At 38.2% G+C, this 16,371-nt stretch overlaps 1 protein-coding gene and 1 non-coding gene across 2 annotated transcripts in view; both read right to left on the reverse strand.

The window, feature by feature from the left end:
- Positions 1-54: 54 nt before the first annotated feature.
- trnal-cag (transfer RNA leucine (anticodon CAG)) lies at positions 55-137 on the reverse strand. Its single transcript has one exon. It is a non-coding gene; the product is annotated as a tRNA-Leu (tRNA).
- A 1,734-nt stretch (positions 138-1,871) lies between these two features.
- The window catches only part of LOC106935365 (afadin-like), a gene marked incomplete at its 5' end in the record, with an annotated part of 81,051 nt that continues 66,551 nt past the window's right edge, over positions 1,872-16,371 (reverse strand). The window contains 5 exons of the mRNA XM_015015799.1: positions 1,872-2,517; positions 3,505-3,589; positions 8,940-9,252; positions 12,252-12,386; positions 14,400-14,438. Coding sequence (XP_014871285.1) covers positions 2,361-2,517; positions 3,505-3,589; positions 8,940-9,252; positions 12,252-12,386; positions 14,400-14,438 — 729 coding nt within the window. The remainder of the gene's footprint in view (positions 2,518-3,504; positions 3,590-8,939; positions 9,253-12,251; positions 12,387-14,399; positions 14,439-16,371) is intronic.

The raw sequence follows: 16,371 nt of genomic DNA on the forward strand, positions 1-16,371 counted from the left end.
TAATTTAAAAAAAACCAACAAAAAAAAAAAAACCCTGAATAATCAAAACAATGTTGTCAGAAGTGGGATTCGAACCCACGCCTCCAGGGGAGACTGCGACCTGAACGCAGCGCCTTAGACCGCTCGGCCATCCTGACAGATACTGTGACGTATTGACGGCGATAATATTAAGCGATACAGTAATAAGAGTTGTCAGTTATATTTCTGGTGTGTCTGAAATTATACATATCCGCGTAAAACTGGTGTAGCTACAATGACCCGCAATACTTTCGGTTTTTCTTTTGAATAAGCTAGTTTGTGGAGAGCCTATGGCATTGCTTTCAGAATAAAATTTCCAAAACACGTTTTTCCCCGCGAGAGTTCTGGACAGTTCGCGCTTCTAAAGCGCCAGTTCCATCCGCTTCCTGTTCGTTCTTTTCAGAGTTCTGTTTACATCGTGAAAAGAGTAAACGTATACTTTACTGTGTAATCTGCCCCCTCGTGCTAAAACCTTTTCCCTCATATAAAATATTTTGTGTACCTCAAATTCTGAATTAAATTTGATCTTAAATTCATATTAAATTTGCCTTATGAATGTTTCAATTTTTAAAGATGTATGGCAGTCATTTTAATTCTGATCATTTTTATCTATGACATAAAAATGTGGTTACTTTACTTAAGTTGGACACATTTACGCTGTATGTTCACTGTGACTTGACCAAAAAAAAGTTTTAGAAAATTTCTCAAAAACAAAAATAGTGTTAAACATAAAGTAAAATAAAAAAAAGTACTAGAATAAAACACATTTTTTTAATCCAACAAAAGCTTAGTAAAATTCAGTTTTGACAATATTTAAATGAATCTTAATGGAAACTTGATAGTTGAGGTAATTGTGCATATATATTTTTGATATCAAATTAAATTTAAAATATATTTTGCTTGTTTGGCAGCGAAACAAGTAAACGTTACTTCTTAGAAAAATGATGAAAAGATGAAACATTATCAGGCCCCATTGTTGAAAAATCTGTATTTATTAATGATTTACAAAAGGCTAAACATGAAACCATTTAAATGATTCAGTTCATTTTGAAACCTAGAGGGAGAAGTCAAGGAGGAAATGCTTGTAGTGATTCTACAGGTCGGTTACTAACAGCATTTTATCTCATCGTCACGTAGAATCAGTTTCATCTCCAGTCGATGAAAAAAATAAGATCCGTTCACACAGGATGGAGTCACTCAGAGTTTAAAGCTCAGCTGAAGAGTGTTGACACTTTGGGAAACCGTTTACTATGTGAAACCATCGCTCTGTAAAAAAAAGATTACCACAGTCAAGAGGTCCCAAATATAATCCACTTCTCTGAAATAAAAAGGTCTGCAGATACAGAGTAAATACTAAAATATGTGCATGTGTGTTTCACTTTTTCCTACAAGGTTTGAAATAAATACCTGTAAAGCAAACAAGCATTCGAAGAGAAGCTCTTCTTCCTTTATTAATATTGTGAACATTCATCACATTTTGAGTGGAAGTGTTTCTGAATTGAATTTAGGGAACAAATCAAATTAATTTCACACAACTCTGCAAAAAACTACCTTTAAAAGAACCTAAAACTTAACATTCGGAAACAAGGCGGGGAGGGGGGACACTGAAAACGAGAGGTTTGTTGGGTTTTCTGAATTGAAAATTCAAAGTTAATCACGGAAGCGTTCCGGTTTTCTTTAGTTTCCTGGAAGGTTTCCACAGTAGTAAAAAGAGACAGTTATGGACCGGAATATTTACAGTAAAGTTGTGCACTTACAGACCCCTTTACCATCCTCCAGCTCCTCTTAAGACGTCACAAAAACGAAAGAAATCCGCTCTCTGTCGCTACCGAGTGAAAAAACAGTGTTTCCTCTCTGAGAATTTAATCTTTAAAATAAAATAAAAAAAACGGATAAAATTAATAAAATACGCTTCTTTCTGCTGGCAAGAAGGAACTGAAAGTGAAAACAACAACAAAAGAGCGTAAAATATGATAAAATTGTTCATATTTCAGGAAGCTATTTAAAAAAAATTTAAACGAGAATAAATCTTTCTAAATCCCCCAAGAACCATTTTACAAACAAAAATATATCCCCCGTCTGTTGTGTTTCTCTAATCAGATATAATTAAACTTTTTTACAGTGCTTCATTATTATATAGCTGACAGACTCGGATGAATCTGAAACTAGAACCGTCTGCCATGTTCCAACGATACCGCTACGTCGTAAAAATAAAAGGTGAACGGTCCAGTTATCTCGAAATAAAAATAAAAATCAGAACCGGTAGGAGGCTGTCAGTGTTTGCTCCATCTGGACGTTTCCCAGGACCTCCTTAAGGTGGATTTAAGGCGGCGCTGGGAGGCCTACTGCTTGGTGTTGAGCTCGTTCTCCAGTTCCATCAGTTTCCGGGAAGCTTTGACCTTGTTGGAAACCTCTTTCCCCTGAGAGAAGAGGCGCTGGCGCTCCTTAAAGGTCAAACTCTCCGGCGCGTCGCTGGGGATCGAGTTCTCCTGCTCCTGACTGAACACAGACACAAAAACACAATGAGAAAAACTCCTTCACAACACCAGAGCTACAGAAAAGCTGCTGCAGTGTCTCTGTGACGCCACCAGGGGGCGATCAATACCAACAGATTAAAAAAGGTGGATGTTTGTTTCAGTTAAAAATTACTCCTGGCATTTTTAAAAACTAAACATTTTTTACCTACTCAAACTAAAACTGAACTATTCTTATATATATTAGGTTTTTAAAAATATTAATATATATGTTTCTTTTGTAGATCACAAACTTTAAATGTTTTTTTCTACTTATTTTGTGGGAGATTTGAAGAAAATTGAAAAATATTTTATATTTGATCTGTTTTCAGCAATAGAAACAGGATCTATGTCAGTCATCATTTGAAAACACTTGGCGTATTTAGATAAGTTTTAATACAGCAATTAAAAGCAGATTTATCAATATCAATACATTTAAAAAGGTGGATATTTTAATGTCATTTTTACAAACTAAAATAGCCAAAAAAAAATTTATTTAAACAAACAAAGCAAGAACTATTTTAATTAAACAAGGAAAGTCTGCATTTTTTAGATCAAAAATGTAATTTTTTTTGATAACTTATTTCAGGCTTGATTTGAAAAAAAAAAACTGAAAAATATTTAATATTTTTCCAACAATCTTATTTTTTATCTTTATTCTATTTACCCAGATACCAGAAATTTTATGATTAAAAAAAACAAAACCTGGAAAAAAAAGTTCTACCTGAAATCCCCCCTTTAAATTTGACCCAACCTCCAGCCACTAGAGGGCAGCACATAACTCTGTTTTCAAATAGTTGGAAGAAATAAAAATCTCAATTTGAATAGTCAGGCACATTAATTGTAAATCAATCAAATGGTCTTAAAATAATTTATATTTATTATAATACTATATATTTTATTTTGCTTATTTACACGTTAGTATCTGCTGCTAGCTTACAGCTTTTTCTTGGAAAGACGATGTAATGCTCACCTCTTTGTCCATTTGTCCCGCGGGTCGTTGTAGACCTCTCCTGATCCTACAACTCCTGTCGAGTTTCCAGTGTGCGAGTTAAACCCTGTTGATGTTCGGGCGCCACGCAGCAGGACACAAACAAAGCAGCACAACATGAGTCAGCATTCAGGGAGCAACTGAAGCTATCTGAGGCGGAGGCTGCTGGGTGATGGCTGAGAGAGACTCTGATTATTTTTATTTTAAAAAACCTCTGAGCTGAGACCCAGCAGCCTCTCCATACAGTCTCTATTTTGTTATTTTTTCCCACAGACCGGTTTGAGCAGAAAGAAGAGCAGCGTTGAGAAGCGTTACCGCAGAAACATTCAGATCTCTCCAGGCAGGAAGAGGAGCAGTTAGAGCGCCGATCCAAAGCAGGAAACGGTCTGTGGAAGCGTGGGCCGGGATCTGAGGTCGTGGTCACCCTTATTGTGCAGCTGGTGACCCCGACCCAACCCCGCTCAGGAGCTCGGCTCATGTGTCCCTGTGTCTCAGTAACGACCGCCGCGATGGTTTCACTTTTAATTGGGAAAAACACCAAAACCAACCATTTCACAGAATAAGTTTTGTTTTTTAAAAGTCTAAAACCACAAACTGAAAGGTTCTTTAGGCGTCTAATTAAAATCGGATTTCTTTTCTCTACCTCAGAAGATGACGATGAGCGCAACTTCCTTCTTCACAAAATGTAAACAACAACGGAGTGGCGTCAGATTTCAGCAGTTGTAGGATTTCTCTTTTGAGCCATTTCTTCCGCTAGTGCTAAACTCGCGCTTGTTTTGGTTGTATTTACCAGAATGCCCTGCGCTGTAGTCCACTTCCTGTTTTTGTTGCAGTCTCTGATTCACTTGTCGTTCACAAATGCATTTGAACCGCACCAGAGTTCACTTCAACTGAACAAAGACCTCCCAAACGAACTGCCAGGCAAACAAACAAGAGTTCTATTAAAATGAACTGAACCTAAAAGAGAGTCAGCATTTGACAGACATTTCACCTCGAGTCTTTTGAAGCAGCGGTTCTGCTGGACCTCACTCAGATTCGGGCTGTTTTCGTGAGGATTCTGCACCGTACGCGTTCACAAACTACACTGAAAGAACATCCCTGCTTCCTTTTCTGGATCTCCGTCCAGTTTCACAACAAAAGGTTCAGTATAAGAGTGAAACCCACATTGTTGGTTTTGGTCTTTTTTATGACAACTGGAAAAACAGTGAAATATGCCAACGACTTCCTCTTTAAAGAACAAAAAATGTTGGGATTTTCCAGCTGAAACAACATTTAGTTTCACCGCTTCAACCTGAGAGCAGGAAGCTTTCAGAGAAGCAACGGATGAATCTTTAATGGCTCCAGTTTTTACTCCAGAAGCAGAGGTACTCCTGGTAAAGATGTGGACATTTCCTCAAAGGAAACTCAACTTTAATTGGAATAGTAAGGTTCCCTAAACATTTCATGAACCATTTCTGTTTTGATTTGACCAAATGTTTTATCCTCTTTAAAGACCCAATTCTAGTTTGAGGCAACCTGATTTTTATGAAAATGCTGATCCATAGCAAAGTCCTTCAAGATGTTTACGCGTTTCATGGATGGAAGGAAGCGTTTGACCTTGATACGATGGCTTCCTGTGTGACCAATGAAAGATTGGTCAACGATGGGGGCATTAAATCCGACTTGTCTTTGGTTAGAGTTGGATTACCCCAGTGTTGGCCCTAGTCATCGATTCTGCTCATGACAGTGCAAAGGTGCTGAAGGATCTGTTTTGGTGATCTCCACTTTTCTACTGAGACGTATGAGAATCAGCACCTCCAAGTCCGAGGTCATGGTCTTGTGCCAGAAAAGGATGTAGCGTGTTCTCCAGATTGGGGACAAGGTCATGGCCCAGATGGAGAAGTTCAAGTATCTCAGTCTTCTTTACAAAAGAGGAAAAAAAAATACATTGATAGGCAGATTGTTACAGTGACGATACCAATCAATCTACGTTCAATAAACTCAACTATGGTCACAACCTTTGGGTAGTGACCAAAAGAACAAGATACAAGCGACTGAAATGAGTTTCCTCTGCAGGGCGTCTGGTCTCGCCCCTAAAGGCTCTGCAAGCTAAACTGTCTAAATCACTAAACGGAAGCAGGATAAACTTTCATCCTCATCCGGTCGTATTTGTAGTTTTAATAAACAAACCAACTGGAGATATGGGTAAGTTTAGGCGACTTTCTTTTGCCATTTTTTGACTATATCCGCGCTATATTCTCATTTCCACAAGACAAAAAAGATAAAAAATAGAAAAATCAATAAAGTATGTTTAATTTATAGAGCAGTGGTGCCCAAACTTTTTGCCAAAACTAGCAAATCTAAACTACCAGGCACAAAATTTATTAAATTCATCCAATTTTTTCTGAACTCTGAACATCATTAAAGAGGCTTCAGACTGTTGCCTTATTAAAAGAAAAACAGACAATTTCCAATGTTTTTGGTTGTTTTCTATTTTGTTGGACAATTTTTTACCATGTTTGACTTGGTAAGGGGCCAAACTAAATCATCTGAAGGACCAAAAACGGCCCCTGGGCCACATCTTGAGCACCCCTGTTAGAGGATTATTGTTGATAATCTTGTGAACAAACAAACTAAAACTTACTCTAAATAAATATTCAGTGCACAAAGTCTTTTCTCACATCTTTACCAGGGCTGCAAATAAATGCAGATGTCGTTTTGTGCTGGACTTTAACTCTACATGTTGGGTTTGTGCTCCAAGGCAATAAAAACGGGGGCCGTTTGGGACAGTTTCCATACAGACACAGCGACAAATGGTGAACCCAAACACATTCATCCAGCTGGCAGCTCCTCAGCTCCATCCCCCTCCCAAAAAACGAGCCCTCACATTCCTCTGCTGAGCCAAAACAGATGAAAATTACTCTGTGGAATCCGACCTCTTGTTGTTTTTTTCCCCATTTTATTAAAGTCACAGTCGAGCTTTCGGAGATGCCAGCTCAGTAAAACAAATACTTTTTTTTTTTTTGCATTCAGTCCAGCAGGAAAAAGCCGGAGGCTCAGGTGTTGATAAACCACCTGAACCTGCAGCAAAGTCCTCTGGGAGTTGTAGTCAGGTTTTAATGAAGCTGCAGCGACAAAAGCGACAGTTGAAAAGGAAGGACAGCAAAAATCAGCTGAAACTGAAAAAGTAGTTTTGGGGGGAGCAAATTAACTAGAAAAGAAACGAAAAGAAGAAGAAAGCTTAGCAGAGTCAGTAAAAAGCAATAGACATCAAGCCAGTGACTGAGGTGAGCTGCTGGCAGCCAGCGTGCAGCGCCGTGCTGTGATTGGTTTGTGAAGCATGCAGATTTGATTCGCTGGGCGGGGGAGGGGTGGTGCTGGGGGCAGGGAGGTGTGGGGTGGGGGCATTAGTGAGATGATTTTGCTTAATGAGTGCAACATGAAGTGTGTCTGAGGTCTCAGGTGTGTGATGGGGAGGATCGAGGTGCAGGCGGGAACCGAATCAGGACCTCAGGAATGGATTCAGATGCATTTAATTCTGCGTTTGTCTGAGCGTGTCGAGAGATTTTCCTTCAGCTCAACACTTTCTGAAATTTAAGTGTCGCATATAAAGCTGCGACATGATATAGTAGATCCAAATGTACAACAAAAAAGAGAATTAAACAGTTTTTTTTATGTTGTGAAGTACACTGAAAAAACTAAATCTGACCGAGGATTTTTATCTGCAAACTATCAAAGTACAACTGAAACAAGAAAACCTTAACTCAAGATATAAACGTTTGTTTCAAATCAATAATTCCTGAATATTGATGAAAAAGTACTAGTTATAACTAGACAGAGACATTTGAACTTATAACATGGGAAAATGTATTGAATAAACCAAAACAGCAGCCATTTCGTTTAACAGTCGTCAAGTTGAAATGCTAAACAATCTCAGACAAAGGCAAGTTTTCACTGCTGCTGCGTTTATATGAAGTCATTTTATTTACTGAGTTAGAGATGGGTGTGAAAAGCCAAATCTCCTTCCCTTTAAAGCAAACATCGCTAAGCAGAGCCTACAGGCAGGAAGTGGAGGCGACTCCTCCATCCCTATTCCCAAGAAGCAACCAACCAGACAGAAAGGAGGCGGCGAGCGACAACACCAACAGTACTATGATTGGCCTCAATCGTCTGTACCAAACGAGGTGGCGTGATTATCGATTGCTTTTTTTTCTGTTTGAAGAAGGGGGGCGATTGGAGGAAGATGAGGAGAGGGAGTGGGAAAAAAAATTACCAAGAAGGAAGGAAGGTGTTCAAACTGGGGCTGCAGCTAATGATTATTTTAATAACCAGTTTTCTGATCGATTATTCTGACGATTAATCGAATTTAAAAAACTGGACCATTCTGCAGATTTTTTATTTAACTACTTTAGGATATTTCATACAATATTAGAAATGCCTAGAAATGTTAATGCCTAAAACGGAATAACACAGAATTCCTTTAATAAATGTCTGATGGTTATCTTTCGGATTAGCGATCAATAACTGGACAGCAAAACAGGCTTTTTATAGAATTTGAAGCTAAAACTACAGATAGAAGTTTTTTTATCTTAAATGCAAAATAGATAAATTTTTGGCCAGTTTTGGGTTATTTAGTGCTTCATTTCAGTAATCGCTTCACAATTAGTTCTTTCAGCCTTAATATGTTTTTTGTACAATTTTGACTTGATTACTCTTCAGAGAATTATATATTTTTAGCAATTGGCCTTTATTAAATGTATAATCCAATTAATCGCTTACTAAATTAGTTGACGATTATTTCAGTGATTGATTAATCATGATTAATCATTTCAGCCCTAATATGTTTTTTTGGCTAATTGCTCCTCTGAGAATGACGATCTTCCTGAAATTGGTCTTTTTTTCAGTCTGTATTCTCCAATTAGCGATTAATCGATTACTAAATTAGTTGATTATTTCAGTAATCGATTAATCGATTCAGCCCTAGTTCAAACACAAAACAAACAATCTAATTGGCTTAAGGAGAGACGAAGGGATTCCCACAAACAAAAGTAAATTAAAGTGAACGATGAAACGGTGGACAAAATCTAGACAAACACGTAAAAGAGGGAAAATCTAAGAGCTGAAAACCCTGAAGGGTAGGAAATGACAGATGAGTGGATGGAGGGAGGTCTGGGAGTTTAGAGGCGCCTGGCTCCTCGCTCCGGCTCTACCTTTATAGCTTCCTGGTGGGGGGACGGAGCTGGGTTTGGCAGGAAGGGGGGGGGCTGTACTGTTGGAGTTGTTGGCTGGCGGTTGGAACGAGCCAGACAGGAAGATGCCATCAGAAAGAGGGCGGGGCTTGCGCGCAGTGGGCGGCGGCTGAGGCCGGCTCTGAGTGGGCGCGGCGGAGGCCGGGAGGTCGCCGTACGACTTCCTGGTCGCCGACAGCTTGGCCTGACCTGATTGGCCGCCGCTCCCTGCCGAGTAGGCTTCCTCCTCGTCTTCGTCGTCGCCCGCGTACGAGACGAATTTGGCTGTGTAGAGCGTGTCGGGCGAGATGACCTGTGTTTTGAGGTAGGAGGTGTTTCTCTGTGGTGGGGGCGGGGGGGTGTTAGTAGGGTTGTGGGGGGCGGGGGGGTTGTAATCCCGAGGCAGCGGGGGCCGATACAGACCGGCCGGCTCATCGGGCGTCAGCAGCTTTCTCTCTGCCTCCTCGTGCTGCCGCCGCCGCTCGGCCTCCAGACGGGCGTAGTACTCCTCCTCCTGTCTCCTCTGGGGGAGGGATAACCTGTTAGTAAGCTCCGCTCTGATTGGCTGCCACCAACACTGGATGCTAACACGCTAATTAGCTAGAAACACAGCTAGAAGCTATTCAACAAGCAACCACCCACCTCTCTGTGACTCGCTTTGACAAACTAACCCTAACCTGACTCGCGTCTGGAAACGCCGCACAACCGACGGTCCAACATCGACGGCCTCAGCTGGGACATTTTATTAAAAACTACGCGAGTTTTTCACCAAAGTTTTAGCTAGTCAAATTTAAGACTGTTTAATGCCGTGTTGAATGAAATTTAAGACAAAAAACTAAATATAAAGTATTGATGGAGGTAAAAAGCAAAAACTGAAATCTTAGGGGTGAATTTGTGGCTCTTGTATTTTTTTTAAGTATATTTGCAATGCAAGAACAAAATCTTACAAAATATTTCTGGTATAGTTTCTAGTGTAAATATCTTCGCACACTTGAAATAAGAAACGTAAGAGTAGCTTTTAAGCAAGAAATAGGGGTTTGTTTTAAGTAAATAATTCCTTAATATTGATGAAAAAGTACTTGTCTCATTTCAGGAGTACCAACATGTTTGCACTATAAACTAGGCCAAAAATACTTTGTAAGATTTTGTGTTTTTGCAGTGTGGGTAATTTTAGCAATTCAGTTAAAGTTAGAATAGCAGCTAATGCTAGTTGTTGTTTGCTAACATGTTTTTGGAAGCAGCTTACCGAATGCTAGCAGTTAAGCAAATGCTAACATTTCACCTCACTGTAGCTTTGAAGCTACTGTTCCCTTGTAGTAGCCTTTTTGCTAATTATAGCATATTGATGAAAAATATGTAACTGCAGGTTTGCTACTGATAGCAATATGCTAATGCTAGGGTTTCTGGGAATGTTGGCAGCTTCTAAGTAAAAGTCTTGATTTTTCATGGTTTATTGCTTAAAAAAACAGGTTCTTAAAACATGATGGATCTGAAAACAAACAGGATCTAATCAACAACGGAAACTGACTGGACAGAATGTGGCTCTAACTTTGTCAAGAAACTGATTTATTTTCAAATATATATACATCAAATATATATACATATCTATTTGTGTAATTTATTGGACAATTCCCTGAGTTCATCTTTCGTTTCAACTATTTAAAGGGAGTAAATGTGAGGAAAATCTCCCCAATGAGGCCCCCGAGTTGGACCTACAGTCGACCCTGACCATCAGTTACATCTAAGAAAAGTCCTGAAACTTGATAAAAATGTTTGGATAAAAGGTTCTGATCCAACTCCTACCAGACCCACCGGGTCGTTCCCTCCCTCTCTGTATCTTTGCTTTGTTCGATCAGGCTATATTGTAGCGGATCTCAGTTTACATTATGAGGTTTTGTGGCTTTTTCTTCCAGCTTCCAGGCCACCCTGACTCCTAGCATCTCGACTTCAGAGGACGAAGCTACGCTGGTGGGGGAGAGATTTGGATTTCAGGGTCTGCTCCGGGTCTGATGTGAGATTATCTTCAGTCTCATGTGGCGAGGGTCGGATCCGATCTGCCTGGACAGTTCGGCCTGAAGAACCTGGGAGGGATTAGCGGCTGTGTGGGCTCCGGGTTTATGAATATGTTTGGCACGGATGAGAGAGGCGATATTAGCTTCTCTAATGTGTGTGGGGTGAATGATTTGGGGGAAATGTTTGGGTGGAGAGTGGGCTGCATTCCCTAAACACACGTTTGGATGCTGGATGGAATGGGAATTAAAAAAAATACTAACAAAATTAAAAACTCAGCTCTCCCCCTAAGAAAACTGAAACAACTGCACCTTCCTGACAACAACATGATGGGGAAACTCATGCTTTCTGGTGGGTGGGAGCACAAAACATGACACAGCAAAACGTCACAGAGGGTGGGAATGCTCAGGATGACAGCATGCAACGGGACAACATTACATTTAATAAACAGCATTAAAAAAATACAAAATAAATGAGATTTCTACCAGAAAATGATGCTTTTAAATAACCAGTGGTCTCATCACGGTGAAACAACAAAACATGGACGACATTTGTTACAACAAGCAGCACAAATCTGCACGATGGTATGAAACGAAACCGCTGGTTATTCAAAAACAAAAATATCTCATCAACTTAAAAGAAAAAAGGTTGATTATATGATTGCTGCACACTTTATGCAAAAAAATCTAATTTATGTAAAAAAAACCACTTAAAAATATTGAACAGAATAAGGAAAAAACCTAAAATATTTCTGAAAATAAACATTTCAAGTATTTAAATAAGTGTGCATAAGTTGAGGATGTTTGAAACTCCAAGAATTAGACCAATGCCTTTAAATCATACCCAGTTTATCATAAATGTGATGAAGATTTAAACAAACTGAGCGTCAGCAGCTGCAGTGCCTTCACAATCAGCTGTCCAATATGAGCAGCGTACGGCAAGCCATCTTACCATTTAAAAAGAACAAAACTGATCTCTATTTCCCATTTAAATTACGTGAATAATTAAAAGATTTTGGAAATGTACTTTTTGACATTTGAATGCATTTTTTAATGTAATAAAAATGACTATCAAGCAGATAAACCTAAGTCATATAAAAATAGAGCATAAACAAGCAGATTCTGGCTTCTTATGTCAGCATAATTGTTGTGAAAGAGAATGTAATACTGGTGAAATGTGGTTTGTTGCTAATGCATTTTAAAGCTACTTAGTTTTCCTGCATTTATATTAAACTGATTTAATTAAATTTCATCAAACTCGAATTAGCAATTTGAAACCTTGTAATACTTCTACCTTAGCTCGTAGCTTGGAAACGTCATAAATGTTAGTGACTCGTGTTTCAGCTGCTTTCTGCTGAGTTCTCAGAGCAGCTTAGATTAAATACCTTCTTAAAAACAGGATTTACATTAACGCCACCATATTGGTCTAATCCCAGGAATTTCAGAGAAAAATCTTAAAGTTTTAAACGTCCGCCATCTTTAAACGAACATTTTCTAAGACAGACGAACCGACCTTTTCCTCTGCCTCTCTCTTGACTCTCTCCTCCTCCCTCCATCTCCTCTCTTCCTCCTGCTTCACCCGCTCCTCCGCCTCCCTCTTCCGAATCTCCTCCAGCTGCTGCTTGCGCCGCCGCTCCTCGTCCTGCAACTGGTTTTTCACACACAGACACACACACAAACACCACGCCATAAGGCAAACATGCAGACAGGGAAATAATTAGAACAGCAACAACCACCGAGTTCCAATCAAGCAATCTGAGATTATTTAATCTCGACTTTCTGGACGCTAACTTGAAGTAGCATGTTACATAATGTCTCAATCTGCTGCTCCAGCACAGCAAAAACACAGAAACGCACACGTCCGACCATGCAGACACCAACATGCAGCAGCAGCAGCAGCAGCAACCAAAACAAAGCAGCAGCAGTAAAGCTCCAACCTTCAGGACTTCAATATGCAGCATTTATCTCAGAGAGCTGCAGAAATGCAGTTAAACCAGTAAAAACATGACAAACAGACCCGTTTCTTTTGGCTGGATGGTGGTTAAAGGGTCAGTTCAACCAAACTATAAATAGAGGAAACTTTCTTGCATCATGTGGAAAAGACAATAAAGTGAACAAAGAAATGTTTAGTGAACTAACATCAATTTAAAAAACTGCAGATTTTTGCACATCATGAATATCCTACTAAATAGCTTGCTCTGATTGGTCAGCTGTAAGCCCCGCCCACCAAGCTGTACCTGCTGCAAACAAATTTACTGGAAGTTTATTTTAATCGTCACAAAAACAGTGCAACACTTTGAGAAATCTAAAGATCTAATGGGAGTTTTAACTCAGAGGTTTGGTGTTAAGTATTTGTGTTAAGAATGATATTAACATTTTAATTCTCTTCATTTTTAAGCTTTTTAAAATATGGAAAAAAATAAATACATTTATATCAATTTTTATTACATTTCTATTTAGTATGACTTGAATTTTCTTAAAAATGGCAAAAATGCAACAAATATATTCAAACAATAAAAAGGAAATAAAAAAATATAAAAAATGTGAAAAATAAAACCGTATAAAAACTAAAATTACATTTTATTCAGAATTTGCTTCGGTTCTCCATTTTTAAGCAAAATACAACATCTTTATTGCAATGCTTGTTACATTTTGATTTAATAATTTTATTAAAGTATTTATTAAAAACGCATCAAATGTGTAATCTACAAAATAAACGTAAAATAAAATGTATTAAAAAATAGAACTATAAAAAATATACTTAAGCTTTATTTATAAATTGCTTTTTTTAAATTCTGTTCTATTTTTAATGTTTATTGAATATAAAGCTATACAGAATAAATTTGTGTTATTGCTTCTTACATTTCTATATATTATAAATTGTATTTTATTAAAGAAACTTTGCAAAAAGGAAAAAAAAGAAAAATATAAATGGGAAACTTTTTTTAAAAATGCAAAAAATTTGAAAATTCTATTAACTCACCATAAAACTAAATAAAAATATAGAAAAGAAAAGAAAATGAAACTTTTACAAAACTTTTTTTATAGTTTAATAACTTTCACTATTCTCTGTATTAATCCTGATTATCTTTCCTGTTTATGTGGTGGAAAACGAGCGTCCAGGCAGACGCCTCTCTCAGCCCCCTGCAGGTTTTTGTTAGTAAAACATGAATTAATTAAATTTGACCCCGTGGTTGAACAGACCCTTAGATAAAACGCTCAGCCAGTCGTGCACAAACAGATGGATGAACAAAAAGATGGAGAGATGGATTCAGGGACGGCACAACGACATGATCCTCATGCATGGGTCTCCATCGGGTGAATCCAGCCATGCAGCTTCTCCCTCCATATTCACTCAAAACAAACATCACCAGCAGCTTCTAGGCCTTTTTTAAACCCCAAACTTCCCCCGATTTTTCCCTCGTTTTTGATGTTTTGAGTGGACAAAGAGACGGAGCGCTTTGACATCAAACATCCCAGAACCGGCTGCTCTTTAGCCCCCCAATCACTCAAGCTAACCCCAAAGAAACAGCAGCTGTGGATATTAAAATATGTGAGGGGAGACAGAAAGGAAACGAGGGCAGGTGGGCAGCCGAGACAGAAAACAAGGAGTGATGCGAGGGCAGGGACAGGAAACGCGCCATTAACAGGAAGAACATACCAAGTCTAGAACAGAGATAGCTGGGACAGCAGTCTGCTGCTGCAGAAGAAGAAGAGAACCAAGAGTAAGAGAGGGAGGGCGGGCAGAAAGAAAGAAAGAAAAGGAGGGAGGGAAAATTCCAAAATACTGAGAAAAACGTGGAGGAGTGGAGGAGATTTTATAAATTTAATAAAAAAGGAGGAGAGGAGGTGGAAACGGAGGAGCAAAATATGTAAGCAGGAGGAAGGGGAGGACATACAGTAAAGTGAAAACATTACTGAAGCTCGTTTATTAGTGGCCATGGACTGGAAAGATGTTAATTACCTAAACATAATTATATTCCTATTTAGAGACTCAAGATGGAGAATTTTTTTATACATTATAAAATTCAAAAACATTAATCACATTTCTCCCTGCCAATTACTCACCTGGCTAATTAAGGGTTAAATAAAACAATAAAAATTGTACAAATTATTCATTTGGGATGGAAATAATTTTCATAATTTTGGTTTTTCTTCACATTCTGACAATTTGGCGTCACGGCTTTGAAGGAGCTGCATTCAAAAATCTATTTAAAAAACATTTTGGGGGTTTAAATATCTATTTATCTAGTTCTTTAGTTGAAGATCAAAAGGCATTTAAGAATTTTTCTTTTTGTATATAAAAATATATCAAGTTTACATTTGCTTCCTCTTGTGCATCTTCTATTTGCACAAAAAGTCAATTTATACAGAAAAAACTCTAATACAAGTCAAACTTTAAAAAAAAACATTCTTAACTGAATACTATTTCCTATCACTATTTTCTATACTGGACATTTGACTTGTACTCTAAACACAGTAACACAGCGAAGGTTTAGAAAAGAGAAATAAACGAATAAAAAAGGAACATTCATAATAAGTTTGAACCATTTCAGGATTTTACTGTTTATTTTACAAGAGCTGAGGCAGTATGCATAAACAGTGTGTGGAAAAACAAATATTTCTGAATCTCATTGAAGCAGGGAAGAAGCAGCTGATCCGAGGCATTGATTAACTAATCAATAAGTTTGAACGCCTCCGTAAAAGTTAAAATTTATCGACAGGTCAATACGTTAGCTTGTTTTTAGGAAGAAAGTAATTTTTCCCAAAAATTGGTGTTTGCAACTGAATTAACCAAACAAAATCTGGACCAATTTCTAATTGCTGAACAGTCAAACACGGCGTTGAAGGTATGGTGATGTGGGCTGAAGTTAGTCAACCATAAACATGTGAGGTAATCCATCTTCAAATACAATTCAGAAACATTTTAATTAGCCCAAAGGGGAATAAAATGTTATGGTATCTCAAAGAGTCAGAGTAAATCTCCTGTAGCAGTCAGTGCTGCAACAAATCTGAAGAAGCCTCTGACTGAAGACTGCATTACGACTGTAACAACATGCTAACAGCTCATTGTCCAGGTTTCAGGGACGACGTTTAAAAGTAAAATGTCCTGGATGACATCAAGCAATGCTAATCTACCTCATTTGCTGTTGCCACATCTTTTTTAAGTCTCTGTCAGGCCGTTTGGTTGGAAAGCCAGGCAGAAACAAACAAACAAAAAAAACTAAAATAGGAGGAAAAATAAAGAAAAAAGAGATGCTAAAGTAGGGGATATAATCGATGTAGAAGATTGTTTCACTTTTCTGGGATTTGGGGTCATAGTTCAGGTATCGTTTGCTTTACAAATGTGTATAAATACCTTGTTGCCGTGGTTACGCACCACAACTGTCTGAAAGTTAAACACTAAAAACAAGTTGACCCTGAACCCAAAACTGGTTCATCAACAACTCTACAACAGAAATGGATGTTAATGGCCCAGTCAAAGTCCAGATTTCAACCTTCTTAAATAATATCCACAACTGATCTGAAGAATGTAGAGAAAAATTAATCCAAATAAGACGAGAGAGATATAGATCATCTTTCCACACACTGTTCCTGCATTTCATCTTTAGCTTTCAGTTTAATTTGGTTAA

The sequence above is a fragment of the Poecilia latipinna genome, unplaced genomic scaffold, assembly GCF_001443285.1.
Source record: "Poecilia latipinna isolate Pla-1442-1.1 unplaced genomic scaffold, P_latipinna-1.0 Scaffold1954, whole genome shotgun sequence".
NCBI classification, from domain to species: Eukaryota; Metazoa; Chordata; class Actinopteri; order Cyprinodontiformes; family Poeciliidae; genus Poecilia; species Poecilia latipinna.